The 27,843-nt window shown below is 38.4% G+C and overlaps 2 protein-coding genes across 6 annotated transcripts in view; one reads left to right on the top strand and one right to left on the bottom strand.

The window, feature by feature from the left end:
• CDCA2 (cell division cycle associated 2) overlaps positions 1-14,887 on the bottom strand; it is a 33,532-nt gene extending 18,645 nt beyond the window's left edge. Inside the window, exons 1-8 of one of the 5 annotated variants that reach the window (XM_020282622.2) lie at positions 14,693-14,887; positions 13,967-14,027; positions 13,695-13,868; positions 12,228-12,382; positions 9,160-9,301; positions 7,742-7,938; positions 6,259-6,343; positions 2,143-2,354 (exon numbers count right to left, since the gene is read on the bottom strand). In XM_020282622.2, the coding sequence (XP_020138211.2) occupies positions 2,143-2,354; positions 6,259-6,343; positions 7,742-7,938; positions 9,160-9,301; positions 12,228-12,382; positions 13,695-13,868; positions 13,967-14,027 (1,026 nt within the window). In that variant the 5' untranslated portion in view covers positions 14,693-14,887. Of the gene's footprint in view, positions 1-2,142; positions 2,355-6,258; positions 6,344-7,741; positions 7,939-9,159; positions 9,304-10,818; positions 10,928-12,227; positions 12,383-12,529; positions 13,022-13,694; positions 13,869-13,966; positions 14,028-14,332; positions 14,670-14,692 lie in introns of those variants that run through there. The other 4 variants (XM_020282621.2, XM_075997333.1, XM_020282624.2 and 1 more) reach the window with 4 other exon arrangements.
• A 499-nt stretch (positions 14,888-15,386) lies between these two features.
• KCTD9 (potassium channel tetramerization domain containing 9) overlaps positions 15,387-27,843 on the top strand; it is a 28,732-nt gene continuing 16,275 nt past the window's right edge. The window contains exons 1-3 of the mRNA XM_012782183.2: positions 15,387-15,655; positions 25,273-25,394; positions 27,263-27,306. Coding sequence (XP_012637637.1) covers positions 15,608-15,655; positions 25,273-25,394; positions 27,263-27,306 — 214 coding nt within the window. The 5' untranslated portion in view covers positions 15,387-15,607. The remainder of the gene's footprint in view (positions 15,656-25,272; positions 25,395-27,262; positions 27,307-27,843) is intronic.

Raw genomic sequence — 27,843 nt, 5'->3', positions numbered from 1 at the left:
GAACATGTGAATGGCTAGAATTACAGTGTATAGTCAATTATCCATGAGGAATTGGTTTCAAGACCTGGCAGATACACCCAAATTCACAAATGATCAATTCCCTTATATAAAATGGTGTAGTATTTGCAAAATACTTTGCAATGTAGTATTTGCAAATGTAGTATTTGCAAAAAAATTGTAGTATTTATAGAACCTACAAACATCCTCCTTTAAATCATCTCTAAATTACTTATAATACCTAATACAATGTAAATGCTATGTAAACAGTTGTTACATGGTATTGTTTGTAATACTTTTTACTGTTGTGCTGTGATTTTTTTTTTTCAGAATATTTTCAATCTGTGGTTGGTTGAATCCACAGGTGTAGAACCAGTGGCTATGAAGGGCTTAATGTACAATATATGGTGCCAGATAAGAAAATTATATAAACGGTCTGAGATATAAGAATTGCACTAAAACAAGAAAAAACCCAATGAGGTTAAATGATATAATAGGGTGTTTTGTCTTTTACACAACATCTCTTATAAATGTTTAAATCTCCTGTCTATATTAGTACATTCTTGAGGAAGAAACAAGGAAAGAAGTTAGCATTTGCCCCTGTATATTTCTCCAAGTGAAGATTACAGAGTAGGCAACTTAGTAAGGAAGGGATATTGTAAACCATATAGAAAAACTTAGGGCAAGCCTACACACAGGGCCACTAGAGTTCTGCCAGGACTGGGGACAGATCAAAGTCTTCTCTTAATCAACACGAGCTTGTCCAGCATCATTCTGAAGCCCTGACCAATCCTTGTTATTGACAGTTATTCATTTTCTCCAATATACCCATTTTTTCAAGAATAGCACCTGCTCTAAGAAATAGTCCCGCTCCCAGGAAACCTCCTTAATCTGGTATCTCTCAATTCAGTTCATTTTCCTGACCAGTATTAGGAATACCAGTATTGTTAACTAAGTTAACTTACACAGCAAAGTTCATGTTTACTTTTAGATTTCTAATTAAAACGACCACAAAAATAAGCAAACAACTCAAATTTGTCTTTGTCTACCAAGTGTGTCCATTTAGTATAAAGATCGTTAGTTGTAAAAATCTTCACCTGATTCTAATGACAGGCCTTGATGTTTGCTGTGCCATAATTGCTAATAAATAAGAGTTATACAGATCATTAATATGTCAAGTCTCTGAGGAGAGGATAAACGAAAGATATGAACAAGCAATATTGTATGTATTACAGACCTAAATCAGCTCTTTAACCAAAATGTTGCTAAAACACTTAAAATAGCAATTGACTACCAATTATCCATGTAGCTGGAAGGTAATCTAGTTCATTTTGGCTTTAGAAACAGATTTGTAGGCACAGTAATGTTAAAATGCTTATGAGTTGAAAAAAAAAAGATTGGCATTTCTGATGTGCCAGGTCCCAATGGCGATTTCATATTATTATTCCATTTAATGCTCAAATTACCATGTTAGGTAATTACTAATATTATCATTTTACGTATAAGGAAACCTGGCACAAAAAGGTTCAATAATTTGCTAAGCTATTAATTTGCAAGTCCGGATTTGAACTAGGCACTTGAACAAGTCAGACTTATCTGGATTCACATAACAAACTGCAAACCTAAGTGGGTGTCAAATGGGGCCAATACCTTTCTTCAAGTACTGCTGTATGTGTGCCAGAACTGTCAATGGAAACTACACGGCTAGCTAGTTTCCATCAATTTCCTCTTTCCTCAGGTTAACTCAGCTTAGGGGGAAAAGCACAGCTGTAAGAGGTATTTTTAAGGCCAGATATTTTGGATGGATAGGCAGGCAACAGACGGATACATTGATTATGATTACTAATATCATATAAAACTAATCAGTAAACTATAATAATGTGAATGCATTGATAATTATAATTAAGATTATGAACCTTTTATAAACTATAGTCTACGTATATTAAGTTCTACATACTATACACTTTATTAAAAAAAAAAAGAAAAAGAAAAAGAAACTTGATATAATACTATAAATGAGAAAAGATGAGGAAAAAGTTTATGGTAAGACATTTCCTTTTAAACCAGAATGATAAATGACATTTCAGAGGTATTGCTTTGAACCAAAATTAATTTTATTCACTTGCTTTAGGAAATAAAGCTTACCTGTAAGCTCTCTGGAAACATCTTGACAGAAGGTTTCTTCAGCACAGAACGAAGTACAAAGGTCTCATGGGATGGCGGGTCCCTCCTAGACATTGGAGTAGCTGGTGACCTGACGTCAGGGACTGTGTCTGGGCTCACATCTGCAGTGAGGGTGTCAGGTGAAAGAACATCACTTGATCCTATGCCCTCTACACAGTCAGCAACCATGGGTCCTTCAAGATAAAAACACAAACATGAGAGGTGGAAGGTGTCTACATCTCTTCTAGACCAAAAATATAAGACGTATTCGCAAAGACAATGACATGCTATTAAATTCAACTGTAATATATCCTGCTAGGGAGTAACATCTGGGATTTCATTTGAAAACAAAAATGAGGTAAAGGACTATAGAACAAGACATTTGCAATTATCCAAGCAGAGGAGTAAAAAGAATGAAAAAGAATGAAGAAAGCCTATGGGGATTATGAAAAACCATAAAATAAACCAAACTTTGCATAGTAAGAATTCATGAAAAGGAGAGAGAGAAAAAGGCCTAGAAAACATATTTGAGAAAATAATGGCTAAAAATTTCCCAAATCTGGTGACCTACAACAACACCCAGGTACAGGAGGCTCAGAGGCTGCTGAATTCAACCCAAAGAGAAGAAAGCCAAGATACATCACAATCAAATTATCAAAAATCAAAAACAAAGAAAGAATACTAAAAGCAGCATGAAATAAGAAACATATCACATTCAAGGGAGTCTCACATGGCCTTTAGTGGATTTCTCAGCAGAAACCCTACAGACCAGGAAAGAGTAGGATGATATATTCAGAGTGTTAAAGAGAAAAACAAAAAATCCTAAAAAAGTGCCAACCAAGAATATTTCACCTGAATAATTCAGGAATGAAGGAAGAAGAAAACTTTCCTAGACAAACAAAAGCTAAGGGAGCTCATCACCACTAGGCCTGCTTTACAGGAATTGCTAAACAGAGCTCTTAAAGCTGAAATGAAACACTCTTATTAATAACAAAAAACATATGGAAGTAAAAAACTCAATAGTATAACACAGTCATACTCAGAGTTCTCTAATACCATAAGGGTGGTAATATGAAGCAAGTTTATCCCTACTAGGAGGCTTTAAAGACAAAACTGTTAAAAACAACTATAACTACGATAAATTAAGAGATATAAATTACAAAGACAAATGTAAATACTGAGATCAAAATCCTAAAAGGTGGGGGGAAAGAAGTGAAAATGTAGTTTTTGTGTGCCATTAAAGGCAAGTTGTTATCAGCTTAAAGTAGCCTGTTATAAGGACATTTTATATAAGTTTCATGGTAAACATAAAGCAAAAATCTATAGATGGACAAAATATAAAAAGAAAGGATTCAACACATACCAACACAAAAACTATCAAATTACAAAGGAAGGCAGCAAGAGAGGAACAAGGTACCCACAAAACAATCAAAAAACAAATTATAAAACGGCAGTAGCAAGTTCTTATCTATCAATAATTACTTTGAATACAAATGGATTAAATTCTCCAATAAAAAAGACAGAGTGAACCTTTCTCCAAGCTGATGGCACTTTTAAAGGGTCTGTATACACCTTCCTCTTCCTCCCTTTTTCCTTCCAGCTGGTGGGAAGACACATGATGCCAAGAGCTTGACCTGCCGTCTTAGACCATGGAGGGAAGCTCCATTTCGAGGAAGACAAGTAACAAGATCAAATTCTAGTTAAGTCCCAATGAAAGGCAGGGCACGGGCTCATGCCTGTAATCCTAGCTCTCTGGGAGGCTGAGGTGGGCGGATTGCTCAAGGTCAGGAGTTTGAAACCAGCCTGAGCAAGAGCAAGACCCCGTCTCTACCATAAATAGAAAGAAATTAATTGGCCAACTGATACATATAGAAAAAATTAGCTGGGCATGATGGCGCATGCCGTAGTCCCAGCTACTCGGGAGGCTGAGGCAGTAGGATCTCTTGAACCCAGGAGTTTGAGGTTGCTGTGAGCTAGGCTGATGCCATGGCACTCACTCTAGCCTGGACAACAAAGGGAGACTCTGTCTCAAAAAAAAAAAAAAAAAAAAAAAAGGTCCCAATGACTGCCTCCCAGACTTCTGCATGAGGGGGAAATGTCCATCTTGTTTAAGCTGTCATATTTTGGGGTCTCTTTAAAACAGCAGCCTAATTCTTGACTAGTACTAGACAAGTACTGACACATTTTAATAGAAACCACAGTTGCCAGGACAGTAAAAAAAAAAAAAAAAAAAAAAAGGAGTAGCCAAACAAAATTAAAAAAACCAAGATCCAATTATGTTTCCTATAAGAGACTCATTTTGCTATGAGTAAGAACACAAATAGACTGAAAATGAAGGGATAGAAAAAGATATTCCATACAAATGGAAACAAAAACATAGTGATAACTATATTTATATCAGACAAAATAGACTTTAAGGCAAAAACTATAAAAAGAGGCAAAGAAGGTCATTACATAATGGTAGAGTTAATTCACCAAGAAGACATAAAAACTGTAAATACATACACACCCAATATTGGAGCACTTAAATACATATAGTGATTGTTAAATGATCCGAAGAAAAAGACTGCAGTACTATAATAGAAGATGTGAATACCCCACATTCAGCAATGAAAAGGTCATCCAGACAGAAAGTCCATCAACACTGGACTTGAACTACCATTAGACCAAATGGATGTAAGAGACATACAGAACATTCCATCCAACAGCAACAGAAAAAACATTCTTCTCATGTGCCCATGGAACATTCTCCATAATAGAACATATGTTAAGTCACAAAACAAATCTTATATTTAGGAGGACTAAAATCACAAGTATCTTTTTGGATTACAATGGTATAAGAAATCTTAGAAAATACACAAATACATCGAAATTAAACAACCAATGGGTCACAGAAGAAATAAAAAAGGAAATAAAAAATACCTTGAGACAAATAGAAGTGGAAACACAACATACCAAACCTAATGGAATGCAGCAAAAACAGTGTTAAGAGGGAAATTTATAGAGAATAAACACCTATATCCAAAAAGAAGAAAGCTCACAAATAAACTATTTAATGTTATACCTCAAGGAATGACAAAAAGAACAAACTAGCCCAAAGTAGAAGGAAGGAAATAACAAATATCAGAGCAGAAATAAATGAAACAGACACTTACAAAATAATAGAAAAATAACAAAACTAAGAGTTGGTTTTTTGAAAAACAAAAAATAACAAACAGACAAACCATAGCTAGACTAACTAGAAAAAAAAAGATACTATTCATATAAGTGAGAAATGAAAGTGAAAACATTATAACTGATACCACCAAAATACAAAGGATTATAAGAAACTATTATTAACAGTTACATGCCAACAGATCGGATAACCTAGAAGAAACGGATCATGAAGAAACAGAAAATCTGAAACAGACCAATAATGAGTAAAGAGACTGAAGTAATAAAAAGTCTCAAACCAAAGAAAAGCCCAGAAGAACTAAGATGAATTTTTCTCAAACACTTCCAAAAAATGAAAGTAGAGGGAATACTTTCCAAACTCATTTTACAAGGTTAGTGTTACCCTAATAAAAGCCAGCTAAGGACATTACAAGAAAAGAAAAACATTGGCCAATATCCCTGATGAACACAGATACAAAAACACTCCACAAAATATCAGCAAACTGAATTTAAGAACACATTAAAAGAATCATTTCACCATAATTAAGTGGGATTTATCTGTGGGATGCTCCGATGGTTCAGCATTATTAAACCAATAAATGCAATACACTACATAAACAAAATGAAAAATAAAATCATGTGATCATCTCAATAGATGCAGAAAAAGCATCTGACAAAATTCAACACTATCTCATGATAATTTCAACACATTAGGTATAGAATGCATCTTAACAGAATAAAGGATATTTAAGACAAACCTGTGCAATTCCAACAAGAGGATATCTCTTGCATAACCAAAATTCTAAAACATTTCTACTAGGCCATGAGATGCTAAAAAGTAGAGAATCATTTTAGTTTCCCCAATCAGCGCCAACAAGTACACTAATCATACATGTCTACTGAATGGGCCCTTGCTCATGGGTTAAGGAAAACTCAAATACTTACCACTTGAGGCCTCTGTGAGCTCTGTAAGGGGAACAGACTCTTCAACTAACGCTCCAGACTGTGTTGAACCAAGTTCAGATGATTTCTTGGGGAAAACATTCAAAGAGTAGAGAAGTATTATGTTTTATTACTTATAGTATTACTGATAACTGTTTGAAGATTTGAGTAAGCATCAGGGATTACCTGGAAATCTGGTGCTCAACCACCTTCATTACCTAACGAACTCAAAGTATCCAGGGATCTAATAATGGAGTACTCATCCTAATTGCATCCTAAACATCCCACAAAACAATTTCCAGTCCCCTAGGAAAAGTTTAAAGGACACATTTTTGTTGCCTTATTAAAGCCTAGGAAGCTGTGTCATTTGCTAGGCTTTAAAGAAAAAAATTCTAAAAACAAATGTGTTATATAATGATTAATCAGACACCAAATGATATCACTAGCTAGGCTAGGAAGAACATTAACAGCTAGGATAGAAAATACATTCATATAGTTCAGAAATAATTTCTAAATCGTGGTGTTTGGCCACATAATTAATGAGTGTTCTCATAAGAAAAAATTACTACTGCCTCTGTCAGATGGTGATTTCACATTGAGCTGAAGAATGCAGAGATAATAAGGGATTATGTGATACAAATGAAACCCGCTGGACCCTGAAGAATCTCTAATGACTATCAAACTTCTGTTCAGCAAGTTCAAATAAAATGAGCAGGATGAGTGCTGGATCTAAGTGACAGAGAAGGTGCAGAAAGAGTTCCAACTGCTATGGCATTAGGTGTCTCCTCTCTGGAAGGAAATGAGAACCTACTGTGTTGAACCGGCACTAAGAGTACGAAGCGAAAGTCAGTCATTCGAGACTAGCTCTTGGCTTATATCTGTGGGAAGGTCAACAGATTTTCAATAGTATTATTTTTATCCTAACTTAGTAAGTCACGTTGGTTATCATCTTTTGATAATCTTGACAGGCTTTAGGTAGTTATAAGCCACAAAAATCCCTAAAACTACTTGAAAGAACTGAACAAAGGGGAAATCGCTAAATAGCACCCTACTTCTTAGCAGCCAGCAGCAGAAGACATGTAAGAACCCCAGGCCTGAGGAGTATCCCCATACAGAATCTTGATCCTATTCAACAGTTATGCTTAAATCATCTGTTTGTATGACTGCCTTCCCCAGTACACATTGGACCATCACCTTCCAGAACAATCCCTCACTTCCAGAAGACAACAAGGCTTACCCTTGCCACAAAGTCCTTTTCCTAAGGTTAGGAATCAAAAGCAACATACCCATCCAAACTGTTTCTGATAAGAATACCAACCAGTAACAATAAAATTAGCAGGTAGGAAACACACACACACACTTTAAAACTCCAGCTACAACACTACAGAAGACAGTGCTAAAATTGAAGAAAGACACCAACAATCTTAAAATTGTCTATGCACAAAACCAAAGCCTCATTTTCCTATGTGTAAAGTAAATGAATTACCTGAGAAAGATCTGCAGAAGTTTCAGTTGCACATGTTCTGTCTGTATCAATATCGAATATCTGAAGATCAATTACTTTTCCTTCAGCATCAGTTTGATTTTCGTCAGAGTTGCTCTCAGGGGATATTCTCCGACGTTTGGATGATAACTCTGCAGGGAACTCAGACTGTTGGCATTCACTAAGATCTTCCTTTTTGGCTATATGCATAAAACAGAATTTTTTTTAAAAAAATGACACAGGCATAATATTATTTTAAAATTTTATACATTATAATAATTTTAGTAAAATTTAGTGCTTCAGTCTAAATCAATTAAAAGGAAAATATAGGATACTTCTTCAAAAAAGGAAATCTAACTGAAAGGCAAGAGACCATGACACTACTGAAAAGATATTAATAAATTTAATTATTTGAATTAAGTCTTTTCAGATCTTAAAATGTATAAAAATACACTAAAATATATTTGCATGTGTGATATGATGTCTGTTTTTAAATTCACAATGGAACCTTTTATTTTGAACCTTCTGAATGATATACTTACCTTCTAATACTCTGCATGATTTTGTCAAACAACCACAATGTGCCTTAGTCCTTTCTAGCTATAAAAAAGGAATTTAATTATCTGCAGAATTATAACAATGAGGTAAATAAATCTAAAACCCCAGGGAAAAACCAAAAAGATAAGTTACAAACTACAAATACAAATTAGTACATTCCTCTACCTCTGTGGTCATATCCCATAGAGGTAGACGAATCGGACTTGTCTTGGGCTAACAGAGCACTGCACACAAGGAGGCATCGAAACGCGCACTTGAAGACGGTTCCATAAGTCAAAACAAAATCACGTGGAACCTTAGAATGTAAGCCACCAGATGGTTATAATGGTTACAGTACAGCCAAGATTTTGTCTAACTCTGGTGTCTGAAATCCTCTGTGATTAATAAAAAAAAATTACTGAAAAAGTAAATGAATTATTAATACAATCTAAGAGTTAAAATATGGCAGATTATCAGATTGGATATATGTGTTTTTAACACATCAGGGTTTGGTGTTCAGTATTTGAATAAATGCTTGCCAAACTTAATAGACATTTTGTAAAAATCAAGGTTTATAAACTCAAATTTGTTACAAACTATTCTATAGGTGAAATGAACTAATTAGCTCTGACATTTTAAAACCTAAAACTATGACCATGTGGAAAATGTAGGATCAGGAATGCCTGATAGTAGGGTTTTTAACAGAAAACAGAAATCCATATTTTTGTGTGAAATGTCCTAAATTTTAAACATTAGGCTCCATTTAAAAATACACCTGGGCTCTGAAAAGATTGCTTTCACCTGTAGAACTAAATCTTCTCACATCTCAGAAGCTTATCTTTATAAATACATAAGTCAAAATTGCATGAATTCCTCCTACTTACTCAAGTCTGTTGTGTCTTCTGCCTCTGACAATTCCAGGCGGTTAGCCATTTTCTCGTCTTCCTTTATGGAGTGAAAAACTGACTGGAAAGAGGATATTCGCTCTCTTAAAGAGTTAACATTTCGATACAGCGCAGGGCTGCCCTGTGAAAGTACAAAACATATAGGATATCATAAATCAAATCAAACAGTTTCTGTATTCGAGGCCTACAGCCATTTGAATTCAGGGTTAATATAGCACATCAAAGGCTTTCTGAAAATCAGGGGTAATGGATTCATGTGGCAGAGCCTCTTCAACCTGGATTTACACATTTCCAGTTTGAATAGTTGGTGAGCTGTAATCCTCTCAGTCTCCCCTCTGCTCTTCCAACTTTTAGCAAAACCTGAGCAAAGAGGAATACACACAGTGATAAGCACAAAAGTGATACGCACAGCTATATGCTTGTTAACACTGATGAGTCCCTGGATCATACTAAAAGATGTCTGGAGTAGGTTGAAATGCTTTTAAAAAACTCATAAAAAGGCCGGGCGCTGTGGCTCACGCCTGTAATCCTAGCTCTTGGGAGGCCGAGGCGGGCGGATTGCTCAAGGTCAGGAGTTCAAAACCAGCCTGAGCGAGACCCCGTCTCTACTATAAATAGAAAGAAATTAATTGGCCAACTGATATATATATAAAAAAATTAGCCGGGCATGGTGGCGCATGCCTGTAGTCCCAGCTACCCGGGAGGCTGAGGCAGAAGGATCACTCGAGCCCAGGAGTTTGAGGTTGCTGTGAGCTAGGCTGACGCCACGGCACTCACTCTAGCCCGGGCAACAAAGCGAGACTCTGTCTCAAAAAAAAAAAAAAAAAAAACTCATAAAAAGTATATCCCCCATTATTCGGGGAGTAAACAACTCCTAGAAGGATTCTGAGGGGTTTAAGGGCCTTCATTCATACCTTAGCTCCTCCTGCCTGATTCACCTCAGTGAATCAAGTTTGAATGGAAAAGGGAAAGATGTTTATTAGCACAAAAATGCTGAAAGGCTAGACTGAGATTATATGGAAGGCACAAAAAATCCACTGAATCCTGGGACGAGGCAAAGAACAAGGGACAGGAGGAACCAGCCCACGTGGAAATTCTACCAAAGGTGTGCTGTAGGTGTCCATGAGAAGTCATCTGCACAGCACGTGTCACACATGCGTCTCAGCGCACCTCCTTCAGTCCACCCGTACCCTCCAGTCCGGGAGGCCAGGGCAGGACACAAAGGGCCTATGTGCTCAGACACCCATGCTCACATTACTCTCCCCTCCAACTCTCCCCAGCTAAATGTTCCTGATTGTATGGTGCCTGGAGGATGCTTGCTTCCGTAGGGCTGAAGCCAGCCATTTGCTGAAAATACAAAGTCAGACGGTGTAAACACAGGAGCTTTCTGGACACCCCACTAACAGGGTTCCAGCCAAAGATTGATTAAAATGAAATTCATACTAGCAGAAGTGCCAAATAAAGGAAAGTAATATAAAACTTAAGAGTTTGGTTTACATATAAAATAAGTTACTGATTAAGTTCTGTATCCAGGTTTTTTTCCCCCCTTTATTATTTGGACTGCAAACACAATTCCAATGATAGCGAGCATGTGAAAAATTTAAAAAATTACATCAGTAGGCAAAAGTAAAAAATTACCTCCCTTTAAGCTACCATATGGAGAAGCAGCAGTTAAAATCCTGAAGCCATGTTTGATGGTGCTCTGTTCACACACTGATTCTATCCCCAGTGAATACACTCATAAAGCAAACTCTCTATTACACACTAACAGAACATTTTAAATCCAAACATGCTGATGAGGTAAACCTTTATGACATAAACAGCACAGAACATTCAGAAAAGGGTTGTGGCCAACTCATCTACATATATGAGATACAGAAAAAATTATCTCAAGGTCATACAGTTTACCTTGAATGTGCTTTCCTGAGTACTCTTATTTGAACATGGTAGGGGTAGGCTTAATACCCCAGGAACTTGGAGCATTTTGAGATGCTGCTTAAAGCAAATCATAAGTTTCTCTAGTCAAACTTTTTTTTCTCTATTTCCTGCTGCAGAAAGAGACCAATGCTCATATACAAAATAAATTAAACATCCCAAATGTATTGCTTTTTGGATGCTTTTGACTTATGATCTGTGTTGGTCACTCAACATTCCTTTCATGGACCAGAAACTGTTCCAGGGGCTCTGTATCCAGGGGAGAAATTACATTCTAGAAAGAAATTCTGAAAACCTATGAACATAGCTCCAGGTACAAGAGGTGCTACTAGACAAAATAGTACTAATACGGTTGGGTCCCTAAAAGTGCTATGTTGGCTAGAACCAGGAGAGAACTCTGCCTGAAGTAAAATCCAAGTTAAACCCAAAACTCCTAATGAGAAAATGGCTTAAGAGAAGAATTCTGCAAGAGTAAGGCAGGACAAGAGCCAAAGCCTTGGGTGGAAAGACGACAGGGCAGAATGACGGCTGGCACGCCCAGCAAATGGAAGGAGATGGGGAGAGGAGCCCAGAGGGTGGTATATGAGGCTCCAGGAAGGGGTCTTGGTGTAACTCAAGGCATTACAGGAAGCCACGGGATCGGGATGTTTCTTAGCCGCAGGGTGAATAACTTCTACTTTAAATAAATGCATCTCTTTGACTGCTGTATAGTTATATACATCCCCATCAGATGATGACTAATTTGCTCCTTGCACAAGGTCGTCCCAAATACATTTTGCCCTGGAAAACCCTTGCCCCTATAAACTAACACACAGTAGTCATGAAAAAACTAGAAGTTCAGAGATAAGATATTAAAAGAAAAAGGTTGTAGTGCCTCACTTCATTATAGAAAAATGGACACTGACTAGAAAAAAATGTGCAAAATAAAACAGAAAGCTCCTCTAGAAAGCCATTTCTATCCAGGGTCTCATAACTCTTAAAATATCCATTGTGTACTCTCCATTAAGACACAGAGAAAATTCTCTCTCTCCAGATCCAAAACAGACGAGATATACTAGAAAGTAGAAGCATTGCACAAAAGCTTCATGATGGAACCTAGAAGAAAATCATACCTGCGCAGGGGAATTCCGTGCCCAAGGAGATCTCTTCGCAGTCCTCAAATTCTGCTGTTCAGCAATGAAACGAATCAGATGGTTTGTTTCAGGTGAGCCCCGAACACCAACTGCAGATCGTCGTCTGGATTTTTTAAGATAGGATGATGACTTTCCTGTAATGAAACACTCTTATAAATTGCAACAAAACAAGGCCATTATCAGTAATCATGTCTAATACTTGTAACAGCCTGAGAGAGAAAACAAGATAAATACATGCTATAGAAATCTAAGTAGAGAATTACTGGCCAAGTTGTTCATACATAATCAGTTGGATAGGGATCTCTGCTTTGTCCACAGATTTAGTCCACAATCCTAGAACAGTGCCTGGTACATAGAAAAGCATTTGTTAAATAGTTATAGGATAAATACACGAACACATTTTAATTAACAGTTTTCTTTTTAGTCCCATATTTCCTGCACATAGAGGTGGGTACTGTCTTGCTTTTGACTAAGAATTTCTCTCTTTCTAAATCAGTTAGTCTTAGCCCCAATGACTGAATGGCAAGATCTCCACGTAGGCACTCTCATGTTCTTAATTCTTGAAGATTATTTTGTTTCTCTTAGATATTTACCTACCTTAAGCATTATCCTGAATTTTGGCCATAGGCCTAAGCACACAAAATGAATCTGGCTTTTTAAAGGTCCAAGGGAATAATGTTCTTGAGAAGGAAAGACAGGATGGTGTGCCACTTGGCCGTATCTCATTCATGTATTATAATGCCCTGTGATTCTGAAGTCCTCCATTATCCTCTATTTCTAAAAGTTGTCCTCTAAGGCCGTGGCCTGTTAGGAAACAGGCTGTGCCTCACCACCTGAGCTCCACACTCTCCCACCGACCCCCATCCCCAGTCCTTGGAAAAACTGCCTTCCTTGAGACTGGCGCCTAGTGCCAAAAAGATTAGAGACTACTGCTCTAAGCTAATTCCATTCCCATACAGCATTTCTTTCTTCTCAACCTACATTAGACTCCACGGATGAATTTTATTTCTATTGCTTGAAGGAGATTAGCTCCCGAGTCAATTTTCTGTTTGTGATTTTTGAAGGAGGCATACCCCAATCTTTCCATGTTTTATTTTCTTAATTGCTCTTAAATGTTCTCTTATTTTTGCCAAATACGAAAATAAAATGCATCACTATTCATATCATACACTCTTCTGTATCCCTGTGTCACACACCATTCTTGGCCAGTATGGGCATAAAACACAGTTCTGACCTAGGAACATTATCACACTTGGTGTCCCGAGACCCCGTTAATTCCTGCTATGCTAGATGAGTTGTGCATGTGCACGGAAGTCTCCCTGAAAAAGCAAGTTTGCAAAGTCAATCAATTTAGACACCTACAGTACTGAAATAGTACACATAAACACATGAGTCGTACTAGTTATTTTTAAGCTTGAAAAGCACTACAATGACAACTTCTCTTACCTGAAGAGTTCCTAACAAAGCTTTCAGGTGTAATTCCCAATTGCTCTACGGTTACTGTGGAAAAGTTCATAGGTGATTTAAAAGCATCTGGCAAGCAGAGATCAGGGGGTACTTCCGCTGCATGCTTTTGAGGAGTCACAATCTTCCCCGTCCCCAAAATGAAAGAGGCATTTTCTGAAACAGAAACATGTTGTAGGGGCTAAACCTCATTACCAACACAAGAGCCTAAACCTTAAATTTCACAAGGGGGCAACAAGCAGAGCACCACGTACCAGCATTAGTGATAGCAGACTCTTTGGTTTCAGAGAGCTTGTCTTTTGACTTGGCATCCATCTAAAAGATGGAGGAGGGGAGAAAAACAAAAAAATAACTCAACCAGCAAAATTAACGCGATTTGGCCAAGAACCTCACTCAAGATTGAATTCTATACAACCCATACAGCCTTGAAAACACATGCCTAGGGGGTACTTTTGAAGCTCAAATGCAAGAGAAAGAAAAGGAGGAAACTGGTGTTCCAGCTAAAACAAAGCAGACCCCAGAGCCCAGACACAAGCCGAGGCCTTTCACCCTCCGCGAACGTGGGGACCACCAGGGCACCCGGAGAACGACGCAGCTCCGTGCGTTTCCAGGAATTCTACCTCAGCAGGTCTGGGTGGGCCCCGGGGACCCGGAGCAGGTGCTCGGAGGGCCGCCGGCCCCGCGGTGCGGGGTGAGCAGAGCAGACTCCGAGAGGCAGCCCGGGAAACGGCACCGTCGTCCGCCGCGGCAACCGGACCCTCGCACGCCGCAGCCTCGGGGTCCTCCCGGCGCCTTCCAGACCCCGGCTCTCCGGTCCGGCAGGGTCCGCTCGGGAAAGCACCTGCTGCCCGCCCGGCCGGCGGCGGGACCGCTCCCCGAGCTCGTCCCGCAGTGCCGAAGCCCGCGCCGCCCCGGCCTGGCCGCCGCCGCCGGATTCAAACCGCGGCCCCGCCCCTCGGCGTCGGCGTTACTCCACGAACCTCTCCGCCGCCGCCCCGCCGGCGTCCGCGCGTGCCCCGAGCGCTCCCGGGCCCCGCTCCTTCCCGTCCGAGGCACAGGAGCGGCTCCCCCGGGCGCCGGGAGAAACCGCCGCCAGCCGCGCTCAACCCGCTGACCGGAGACACCAGCTACTAACTTGGGCCCGCGGGGACTACTTTCCGTGAGAGTCTCGCGGATTAACCCATCGGTTACCTATTTAGCTCCGCCTCCCATCTGTCGATTGGATGCTGCAAACTTCGAAAAGAACCATTGGGCCAATCCTCGAAGAACGACGGGATGGCTCTTACCCAATCAGAGAGTCCCCACGGCGGCCGTTTCCTCGGTAGGTTGGGCGAGTGGGCGGGGTTAAGACAGGTGGAGGTGCTGACTGGTGCCCGTCTAGCGCTCCACCTCCTTTCTTCAAACCCCGCCTCCGCATGCAGATGAGTGACACCTAGAATTGGATCTGCGCCTGCTCAGTAACGCTTGGCGCCGCCGTTCGGCTCCAGGTTCTGCTCTGATTGGCCGATACACCTTCCCGTCTGCTACCCTGCAACCTCTTTTCCCTCCCACCGTCCCGACGGGGTTAGCCAGAGCCCACCCAACGCCGGGTGCCGATTGGCTGAGTGCTGGCCGGCGCGGCGGGTTGATTGGTGAGGCGCAGTGTCAGTCTCGCAGAGGTGGGGGAAGGGCCCCAGGCAGCTGAGGAGCCTAGGGGCGGGGTGGGAAGGAGGACCGGCCAACCCCGGGGTGTGGGACAGAGTGCGTGTGTGTGGTGTGTCCGCCAGAGAAGGAAGGTGGCGAAGGGAGGAGAGCCCGAGTGGGTGGAGGGAGGGGACGGGAGGGAGGAGAAAAAGGTGGGAGGAGGGCGAGGTGGGAGGGTGGCGGCTCACTCAGGACCCGGCGGGGGCAGCGCGATGAGGCGGGTGACCCTGTTCCTTAACGGCAGCCCCAAGAACGGGAAGGTAAGGGGTCGTGAGGGGCGCGGCGGCCGGCTGTGGGCCGGGGCCGCCGGGCGCGGACGCGGCTCGCCGGGCAGCGGCTGAAGTTGGGCTGAGGGCTGGGAGGTGGGCGTGCGTGCGCCGGGGCGGGGGGCGTCCCGGGGGCAGCGTCGCGTCCCCGCGGCCTCCTCCGGACCCCGGGGCTCCCTGCCGGAGCCCGCCCGCAACTCCCGGCTGCGCGGGGGCCGGTGCGGGTCGCTCCCTCCTGGGTGCCCGAATCCGGGCTGCGGGTCGGGAGGGCACGGAGGGCGTGGGGCGGGCCGCTGTCACCTGCGCGCCGGGCGCCGGTGTCCTCCTCCCTCGCGTCCCCGGGGACCGCTCCCCCGGCTCGGCCGGAGCCGGCGCTCTGCCGGTCCACCTGCGTGCTGAGTAATGGTCTGCCCGGGAGGGTGGCCGTGATGACTGAAGCTTGTGAGATGGGCCAGGTGGGAAGAATTAAACTGCCGGCGGACAAGTAGAATGTTCTTCCATCCTGGACGATGTAAAACAGCTGGGACACGGTCAGGATGCTTTTCCTCCCTCTCTTTTAGGTGCCCCAATCCCCCGAGCCCCGCTGCCGCCAAACTTCTCTACTCGTTTTATTATTTCGCCCTGTTTGGGTTCCTTAGGGGACCGTGACGACAGATCAGAGTGGGCTGATTTGACAGCAGTGGCCTTCGCTGTGTTAGGCCTGTGTCGAGGGCGTGGTGCTGCTAAATATTTTTTCCAACGCCGGGGCAAGCCAAAATGAATTCTGTTCCTTCTCCAGCCTCTTGCCCCACCCATGAAAGTTGTTGCTCTACTTTGGAAAATTTTGACTGTTCAAGGCAGACATTTATTGAGTGTCTAAATGATCACCAGCAGTGACTAAGCCTTTAGAGTCGAAGGTAAAGGTGAATTGGCCTCACTCTGTTATTTGCCCGAATGCTCTGCTTCCTGCATAGTCTGGAAACACTGTAAATTTTTAAATAGAGTAATTGTCCAGTGGCCTTAAAAATGGCTCTCTCAAAAACTCTGCAGTTTTTGAGTAAACATGCTCAGAAAATTCGAACCACAGTGTGGTTTTGTTGACTATAATTTTGTGTTCTTCTGGTCTTAAGAGATTTAATACTCATGCAGAAAAGAGAATTGGCATAAATTCAAATTCTTGAGTTTTCATGAATGCCACCTCAAAAATAAGTCTCACCAAGTTTACATTATTTCTGACCGTTATTAACTTTTTTAAACCTATAGTTAGTTACTACTTATAATCTAAAACTTATGTTATTACTGTAAGAAAGATTTAGTAGTATATCCAAAGTTAGAATTGTAATATAATCTCAAAAACAAACCTCTGATTGGCCTTTTTATCCAACATTTTTACTCCATGGAAGACAGAATGTTTAGACCCAATCGCAGATGTTTATGCTCTAAATCTCTTCTGACTCCACTGAATTTTGTTGTGGTCAAAGGTTAGTTGAGGTGGTCTTCCCATATTGTTCTTAAAGCTATCTAGTTTTGACTAGGTTAGATTTTTGAATTTAAATTTTATTTACTTTCAAAATATTTTGCTAGAGGATTTCAGAAGATTGGGAAAATACATCTCAAATAATTAAAGATAAACATATTTATATTACAAATCCAAACTGGAGAATATTGGATTGAAAAGAAACAATGCCATAATCCTTACTGCTCAAATGGGGAACGTATTCTAAGCCAAAGGTGTGTTTCCTCTCCTTTCAGCTGATTAAAACATTATTATAATTACTATTATGTGACAAAACAGAATAATACATAACAGCCTGCATTTTTAAATATATAAAATGACTAGTAGGATTGGCATGATCATGAAATGAATGTTCGTTAAGAATGTGCAGAAAAACTACTATTCAAATAGTCTTTGATTTCCCATCTACTAGTTGGAATGTCTGTTATCACTTAAATTATCCCCTTTACCTAGCTTCTATTTTTGTTTCTTGATCTTACAAATAATTTCTGTTTTTTCAAATAAGTTTCCCTCTCATAGCTTATTTAGTGGTTGCCAGACTGTGGGCCATGAAGCCTGGAAGTGGGGAGGTAACGAGTTGTTATAGGGTACTATGTCACATGCTCACTGTGAATTTTCTGTGTACTAAATAAATTTAAGTATAATTAGTGAATGTATTTGATGTTGAAGAGAGGGTTATGCATTCTTTAACTTCGAGAGTGAGATGGCACACCACAGAGGATGTGCAAGATGACACATTGGAGTTTAGGAATATGCCTTTTGTTTAGCATATACCTTTTGTTTACGTGTTTAAAAACATAAAATAATATGAAAACTTGATTTTTCTGCTCTAGAAAGACACAAGTGCCTCCAATTACTGAATGTGTCAGCTGGTCTCAGGTCTTTGAGAAGGCGGAGTGGGGCGGTGACATGTGAATAGGTTGATAGTGACTTCTTCGCTGATTGGTTCGCCTTGACATATTTTATTATAGAAGCTTACAAGTGCCACTTTAGGATTTATATCCAGTTTTAACTAAATTAGCCTTCACCAAAATGCCAAGTGGCTTTAAAGGATTCCTTCAAAGAAACTGCAGATTGAAGACTATTAATTATGCAAGCACAAGTAAACAATTAGAAAATGGAGAAGTGCCTTTCTCCTAATATAAAGTATGAGATTAAAAAAAGGGTCTCTTTGGATCTGAGAAGTCAACCAGTTCCAAGTTTTAGAGACCATTTGAAGTCCTATTTAGTAACTGCTGTTAACAATTAACCTCTTCCTAAGTATATATTGTTCTTTGAAATGTTAGCCAGAGATAGGATGAAGTCATCCTAATTATTAGCAAGACATTTAGAAATATTTTCTAGCACATGATGACAAATAGCTTCAGATTTTTTTCTTTTTTTAATGTTTAAAGTCAATCTCTTATTTGGCAGAATTTCACTAAATTTAACGATAAATATTTAGAGGATTCTTACTGACCAACTCATAGTCTAAGTCAGTAAAAGTCCTCATCATTTGGGAAAACATATACTTTCTTACAGCGGTACATAGTTGATAAATAAATAAATATACATATGTTTGAGCACATGCCCCAAAATATTTTACTGATGAGGTGCATAATCAGAAACTTTTGAAGGTCATAGTTTTAAAACATTGGGATCTTTAATTTAAATTTTGGGTGTTTTTTTTAACTGCTCCAGAGGAGTTATTAATAATTATGCTTGTACCAATCCTCCTTCCCCATGTGCCTAAAAATTCCCATTCTCTTTTTAGTATTCCTTTAAAAGTTTGCATTAAGGAAATTGAATGTAGTTTGTGGCTTGTGAGTAACCTGATGTTAGTGCAAAGTTTCTATACATCTTCATCTCAGTTTGTTTTTTTTTACTTCAGAAAATTAAATAATGAGCTATGCAAGTCGTAGGCCTTTTGTATACTGATGCTTTCATTCATTCATTTATTCATTCAACCAACAATTACTGAGTACCTTCTGAGTGTGAGGCAACATTGCAAACATAGTGGGATAGGAAACGTCTTCATTCCGTACTATGACTGCATTCTTGGTCCAGGAAATAACTGTTTTCTTTTGGCTTTGATATTAGGTCAGAATTATCTGGTTGGTATTGAGTATCCAGATTTGAACCCATTACATTTTTAGAATTGAAGAAAGGTGAAAAATCTATGTGAACCTCTCTGCCTCTTGAAATCTAAACATTAATAAAAAAGAACGCCATGAGGGTTCACTCTTTAAACCTAAATATTTCTTTATATGTACAAAAGAATACAGTAAAGAATATTAATATACATAAAAATGAAAAGGAATATCATATAACAAATATCCTAAACCTGCCACAAACCCCAAGAAATAGCTTATTACCAAAAACGTAACATGCTCATCATCCACTTTCCTATTCCTCGGCCTCTCCCATAAAGGCAACCGTTTTCGTGAGTTTTGTATTTTGTGTTCTTTTTCTTTTTTAATCAATATTTTACTATATATATGTATAGCAAAACTACATATTTTTTGTTTTGTCAGTTTGGGGAATATCATGTCTCAAATTGTTACCATATTGTATATCGTCTTTTGGGACTTGCTTTTTTCATTCAATTCCATCCATGATGTTCCACATACTGATAGTTTATTCATTTTTACTGCTTTATTGAAGTTCATTATTTAAAAATCCTATCACAATTTTCCTGTCAATGAACATTTGGTGGTTTATTTTCTTTATATTGTTCCATTAATGATGCTGCTGTGAATATTCTGTATATGTATTCTGGTGCACATATTAGTAAGCATTTTTCTAGGGTAGTAGTTTTCAAACTTTAGTATGCATCAGAATCACCAGGAGGAATTGAAAAAACACATTGCTGGTCTTTATCCCCAGAGTTTAACATTCAATAGTCTGGGGTAGGGCTGGGACCATGAATTTCCAATATCCATGTAACTCTAATCATGTTTAAGAACCACCTACTCAGGCCGGGCGCTGTGGCTCACGTCTGTAATCCTAGCTCTTGGGAGGCCGAGGCGGGCGGATTGCTCAAGGTCAGGAGTTCAAAACCAGCCTGAGCAAGAGCGAGACCCCGTCTCTACTATAAATAGAAAGAAATTAATTGGCCAACTGATACATATATAAAAAAAAAATTAGCCGGGCATGGTGGCGCATGCCTGTAGTCCCAGCTACCCGGGAGGCTGAGGCAGAAGGATCACTCAAGCCCAGGAGTTTGAGGTTGCTGTGAGCTAGGCTGACGCCACGGCACTCACTCTAGCCTGAGCAACAAAGCGAGACTCTGTCTCAAAAAAAAAAAAAAAAAAAAAAAAAAGAACCACCTACTCTAAGGTGTATATACCTAGTTGTAATTACCAGGTGTGAGGTTATGTAAATGTTCAATTTTACAAAATGATGCCAGATTGCTTTTCAATGTCATTGCACTTATATTCCTTCAAGTATGGAATAATATACCTTCCCTTTGATCCATGTCCTCTCCAACACTTGATATGGTTAGAATTTTTAATTTTTATTATTACCTTTCTTCTCTTTATACTTATATCATCTTTTTTAGGATTAAAATCATTGTAATTTTAAAATGTATTAGACTAAAAGTATAGTTAGAGTAAATTGAGTTCTACATTTAGCTGTTAATTGTGTTTGGGCTCAGTGCCTGTAATCTCAGCACTTTGAGAGGCTGTGGCTGGAGGATTGCTTGAGGCCAGGAGTTCAATACCAGCCTGGGGAGTATAGACCTTGTCTCCGCAAAAAAATAAAAAATTTTAGCTGGGTGTGGTGAGCATACCTATAGTCCCAGCTACTCAGGAGGCTGAGGTAGAAGGATTGCTTGAGCCCAGGAATTTGAGCAAGACCCTGTCTCTAAAAAATAAAAATAAGAAATAGTTATTAATTATGATTGATGGTTTTGTTGGGTAAATCAGCCTGCACAAATTCAACAAGTATTTAGTGATTGTGTACCATGTAATGTTGTGGGGACTTAAAAAAAAATAAATGTTTTAAATACATGAGTAGATTTTAATTTTTAAATTTAAATAATATAGTTTACAATTTGAAAAGGGATTTAAAGGCAAATTTAAATTAGCAAATCCTGCTAGGCATGGTATGCTAGTAACTTTCCCAACTAGTAAATAGCTTTCATTTGTCATGGAATCTGAAGTTTAGAAGGATTAATCTGAATTGTAGCATGATATAGTCTTCATAAACGTTAATAGATATACATCTCAATTTACTCCATAAAATATTTCAGTTCTTAGTGCCTAAGTTATTGAAGTAAATAATCACAGTGACACGGAAATATCAGGTCCACATTGTGGAAATAACACACACAAAGCAAATAACCTTTAGAAGAGCATGATTATTTTATAAATACTTGGCCTCTCTTTGGCTCAGTATGAAGACTAAGCCCTAAAAATAAATTAGAGCTTATATCCATGATATACAAGATTTTCATTGCTGCTTTTTCTCAACAGTTTTTATATAAAGCAAAGTATAAGTGCCAGTCTGTTTGAAACTTTCTCAGAAACTTAAAATCTTTTTCCACATGTATGACATTTTTATGCTGATATATGTATTTTTAAACCTGATTTCTAATTAGTTTAAGATACAGAGATTTTGACTGTTAGTATTGCAATATAATTCCTTTTTTATTTGGTAGTGTTAATATGCTTCAGTGATTCTAGTTGAAGAATAAATGCCAAAAATTGCCCTCCAAGTGAAGAACAAATATTTTGGCTCAACTTAAGGGAAATTTTCAAATTTATAGAACTCTTAAGATTCTTCATATTAATTTTAATTGTTTAATTGATGACCCTTTGGTTATTTCATCTAAAGAAAATTGTCAACTGCTAGGCTGCCAGATGCTAAAATAGTTTTATTTGTAAAATTAGTATGGAGCTATGGAGACCTTAAAATAATTTAAAACGTTCCCTCTTTATTGCATAAGTAATATAGGTTCATTGTAACAAATTTGGAAAACAAAAAACTCACAATAAGTCAACCATAATTCCATCATTCAAAGATAGCCACTTTTAATAGTTATATGAATATCACTTTAGAATCATATTTATGTTATGTACTTTGTTTTTCCACTTGAAGTGACTTAAATAAATATAACTGACTCATACCCAGAAAGGTGTGTCCTAGTTCAGCACTCTGTAGGGAATGAAAATTTCACTCACCATTCAAGAAATATTTGTCAAAGGCCTGCCATAAGCCAGGCAATATAACCTTTAGCCAAGTGGGTCCTTCCATTTAAACTGACAGCAGTAATTTCTTTGATGTCAGAGCTTGGGGCAGTACTAAGGGAAGTACCTCTTTAGTGCTGCTCATCAGCTTTGCCAAGGAGTAGTTGTTCAGCTACATTCACAGAATTAGGAGCAACTGTTTTACAAATTAAAACTATTCTATTGCACCTTTAGGGTCCATGTAGAAAGTTAGATTGGAAAATATTGGGTGAAATGGTAAATTGTTTTTGCTACTGTGTTGCGACTGATTTAAGTGACAGTAAAATAAAAATTGAACTCAATTTATACTAGACTGTGCTCCTTAGCAGTTTTGTGGCCCACAAGGAAACACCTGTTGTGCTTTGATTGTCCTGAGAATAATCCTTGCCAAATAGTGTTTTCTGTCATATGGTCAAATTTGACTTCATTGGGGAAGAAAAGGAACACTCTATATAAAGACAACAAACAGGTCTTGAGTTAGACTCCATCATTTTGTTACTTTTCATTGCTTTGTCATGGGAAGGCCTAACAGAATCAAAAAAAGATTTTATTTTTTGTTCTTTGTTTTATTCTGCTTTTTAGGACAGGACTGTCCAACAGAACTTCTGTGATGATGGAGATATTCCATATCTGCACTGTTCAATATGGTAACCACTGGCCATTTTCACCGTTGGGCACTTGAAATATGATTAATGTAACTAATGGACTGCATTTTAACTTCTAATTAATTTTAATAAATAAAAATTGAAATAGCCTCATGTGGCTAGTGGCTTCCACATTGGACAGTACAGCTTTAGAACATGGTGAGTGGCCATAAGCCAAGTCAGTTATTAGTATAATAGAAGTGGACAACAATTTAATTTGATACATTTTGAAAAATCATTTAAAATCTTACACTCTAACATTTAAGTGAAATACAGGAGCATAACAGACAAATACATTAAACTTGTGTCTATTTTACAGTATGGCCAAAAACAGTGAAAGAAATGCTGAGGGAGAAAGTTGATGTTAGAGCAAGGACGGGATTGTATCTGACAGAAGAAAGCCATGTAGAGATATACAGGAAACAAGATAAAAGACGAAAAGATTTAGAAAATTTTCTAGTAGAATAGCAGTCATAACAAGAATGTTGATGTTGGAAAAGAGGAGCTTCTTAACCCTCCCTCACCTGCCTTGGTTGATCTCTTAATCCTTTGCATTTTTGCTGCTTTCTTCTTTCTCTCTACTCTTTTCACGGTCTTTGCCTTAACACACCAGATTTGCTGTGTGTAATGCCCTGAGTGCTGTACTTCTCTTCCCTTTCTCCCAGGAATGTGTACATGCAATGACAGAATTACAGCCTCTGTTGCAGAGGTGAAAAATGAAAGGAAATATGGGAGACCTATTTTACTCAGGCTTCAATTATTTATGGCACGCCTGCTGTGTGCAGGACACTGTGCCAAGTGCTTTGCATTCTTTTTTTAATCATGGTAAAATATACCAAGGTTTACCATTTTATTCTACTTTCTGTCTCTATGAATTTGCCTAGTCTAGGTGCCTTCATGTAATTGGAATCATACAATATTTGTCCTTTTATGTGTCTGGCTTATTTCACTTAGCATAATGTCTTCAAGTTTCCATATACAGCATGCATATGTAGCATATGTCAAATTCATTGTTGCTTATGGCTGAATAATATTCCATTGTATGTGTATGCCACATTTTGTTTACCCACTCATCTGTTTGTGGACATTTGAGTTATGCATTATTGTTTATCATCGACCTAGTTCTTGCCTTCAATCCTTCCCCCAAATGCCCCAACTGGCTGTACTCTTCTGGCCTTCATCTTTCAGATCCAAGAAAAAAAATTGGAATTTGAGTACTCTGCTTTTGAATGACTGCACCCTCATGTTAGTGATCACCTCTCTTGGTGACCTGTTATTTACTTTATTTAACTAAAAATTGTCTACCATACACCAGTCACCTGGTCCTCCTTTTGTGTAGCATCTTTATGCAATGTTCTTCTGAAGTCCGTTTACTGGTCATGCCTCACAGCTCTTCATCTACCCTTTACTTACGACTTTCAGAGGTCCTAACTGATAGTGGTACAACTCTGCCACCAGGAGCCCATAGTTACAGTTAGAACCAGAGCACAAAATTTACTTACGTGTAGAGATTGTCAGCCCCCTGCTTAATCAGTTGTGTGTATCTTACACATACATCAGACTGTGCCTGATTCATTGTCACCCAGCTCTCTGATGTATTCATAATGTTAGATTCTCAAGTCTGGCTGTTATAAAATAATGAATATGAGTAGTTATTGAAGGATTCAATGAGGTGGAAAGTTATATTTCCTATGGTGGTTGATACAGTAAAGATAGAATAAACAGCACTAAGTCATTCTTCTAAAAATGAACCATTCCTATAACAAAGGAGTAATTTAAGAATAACACAATAAGTTCTTAATAGGTCTCAGGAGGCACTTAACTAAGCTCTTATCATGCATTAATTCATTTCATCCTCATAATAACCTTTTGAGGTGGGTGCTACTGTTTTTTTCATTTCTACTTAAAGCAACCAGAAGCATAAAGAAGTTAAGTTATTTATCTCAAGTTGATGGCTAGACTATGTCACAATCTAGATTCAAGTACAGGTCTATCTTCAGAATGGAGTACTATTAATATTTAACATACTTTAAGATTGTAGATTGGTTTTACTCAGGTGATTTCTTTTTCTCTAATTTTGCCATTCTGCAATCTGCAGTATTAGGCACTAAGTAGAAGAAAAAGGGACACTGTAAAGAACTTCTTGAAATCTCCTTTTATGTGATAATCTGATTTTTTTAGTTCTGTTTGTAGTGTGATGATTTATAATTTGTGGGTGATGAAATTTATTAAATAAGTTGTTCAAATCTGGTGTGTTTACAGGTGGTTGCTGTATATGGAACTTTATCTGATTTGCTTTCTGTGGCCAGCAGTAAACTCGGCATCAAAGCCACCAGTGTGTATAATGGGAAAGGTGGACTGATTGATGATATTGCTTTGATCAGGTAACCTTCATCTTTTTATAAGCTGTCAACAGTGTGCCTCAGTTTCCTGGTGCTATGCTGTTTCCCTTAAGCAGTAGCTTAATCACTGTTAAGTATACAGGATTTGGGCAAGTGATTGCCTAGAATTTGCTCTGTGAAATTTAAGTCATTTGGACTTAGGGCCTATTGATCAGATAGAAAACCCTTAGTACACTGCAGTATACCTATAGTCTTCCTGCATAGTTCCAATATGGCTATGAGGAATTTCTTTTTTGCGGTACTAGAGATGGACCTAATAAGACAAGCAGCTTTTAATGTTAAAAATCGAATTGATCACTACTTTTCTATGCAACTGCTTGTTATTAAATTCATTTCCTAAAAGTGCTTTGAATTTTATAAACATTATAGAGACCAGCTTTTGTGAAAACTGGTTAAATATGATAGAACTCTAGGTAGAGATATCATAAGTGATCCACCTCAATGGTGGGCTTATTTTTTAAATATCCTAGGCAGATTAACAGAAGTGTGTAGTTCACCTCACTCTGTCTTCACAGGGTGGAATTTCGAAGCAGGAAGAGACTTAACAAAGAAGATAGTGAAAGGAACACAAATTGAGTATTGACTGTGCCAGTTGTAATTGCTTTGCCCAAGTTATTTAATAGGCAAAACATGGGTTTTTTTTAATTGATGGTGTGAAGATGATGATGCTATAAATTATAGGATATACAAAATTTAGCTCTGTATAAATCCAGATCAGAGTGAACTTTCTATATGATATATTGCCTTTGAAGTTAATCAGTTCTAGTCCCTTCATTTTATAGATGAGGAAACTGAGCATCTGTGAAGTTAAGTGACTTACCCCAGCCATATAGCTTAGTAGTTGATTTTTGTATGAAAAGAAAATAAATTTTTATACTAATGTGAAAAAGTTAACTGGCATTGTGAACAAGTAGAAAATGTTATAGGCTACATTTCAAATCCAAATAAGCTAGGGCAATTTCTTAGTTTTCAATATCTATCTCCCAGCTTCTTTCAGTTTCTGAGGATAATTGAGTCCCATTGTTGGATCATCTGCATCAGCCTAGCTTTCTCCTTCACAAACTATATACTCTGCTTAGGAAAACTCAGTATTCCTCTGATGTCCTATAGGAAATAAAAAAAAACTTCTACCAAAGAAAGTCCTAACTGAAGCCTTCTGAGCTATAAAATAGCTACCTGTTTATTAGGTTTTGGTTCACAGTCCAGTCTCTGGTCATTTATTTATACGAATCATGTAATAGACTGGGGTGGAGGAGGAGGATAGATACTGATAATACAGAATTGTGAGTGATGTATAATAATTTCCATTTGGGTCTATGGTGGATGTGTTGTGGGTAAGTGTTTATAGCAGAGTTACTTCCAGTTATATTTTCCCCAGATTTAATATGAAGCTTTATTTCATTTCCAAAGCACATAGCAGCTAATGATACAGGGGAAAATCTCAATAATTTATTTAGGGATAAAAAATTAAAATTAGAATCAGCTATGGCTTTAATCATATCCTTTGAGCATAATAGTACATTCTTCAGTTAATAAGCTGAATTCACATAATTTGTATAGTGGAATTTTTTTTTTTCTATTTTGAAAGTACTTTCATGTGTAAGATACTATTTTTGAATTTAAATCCAGGGATAGTTAAGTTGTGGGGAAAAAGCACTGGAAACGTAACTTCTTTGCTGTATAGAGTGATAGCCAAACCAAAATCGAGCAGGGGTTTTAAATTTAAAAAAAAAAAAGACTGATAGCAAAACCTATTTTATATAATTCTAAGGAATCATTCCTATAATCAACAGATGATCAATGTGATTTCCAGATTTTGATGGTGGCTTTTTAAATTTTGATTTTTCCAGGGATGATGATGTTTTGTTTGTGTGTGAAGGAGAGCCATTTATTGGTAAGTGACTTCCTTAAAAGCCAGTTTTGTTGGTCAAAATAAAAAAGATGAAATGGCACATATTTTAAATGAGGTTATGAAGCTTAACACTAAAAAAGATCTTGTGTGTGTATTCAGCTCTTCACACCCATTTTGAGTCTGCACTGGGGGGGTGTGTTAAATTTTTTATTGGAATTACATGATATTTTGATATGGATACTTCATATTTTACATGCCTTTAAAATGCTATGGAGGTATACGTGTTGGTGTACATATTGATTTAACTATATCATGATAGGATAGTTTTGATTTTAGAAACTACAGTTTTGATATCTTTTCTTTCATAGTCATTGTCAAAATTTCTCTTAAGTATTATACCACATATTTCTAAGCAAATATTGCTTGCATAAGTAGTTTATGACAGTCCTTCACAGTGAGCAGTCAAAAAATGATTTGGCATCAACTGTACACACACACACACACACACTCTACCCTTTGATTTGGAAGAAAGTTTATACAATTGTGTATCTCAAAAGAAAAAAACCTAAAGCTTAAGTA

This window comes from Microcebus murinus, chromosome 24, assembly GCF_040939455.1.
Source record: "Microcebus murinus isolate Inina chromosome 24, M.murinus_Inina_mat1.0, whole genome shotgun sequence".
Classification (NCBI taxonomy): domain Eukaryota; kingdom Metazoa; phylum Chordata; class Mammalia; order Primates; family Cheirogaleidae; genus Microcebus; species Microcebus murinus.
This window is presented reverse-complemented; position numbering and strand designations above follow the sequence as displayed.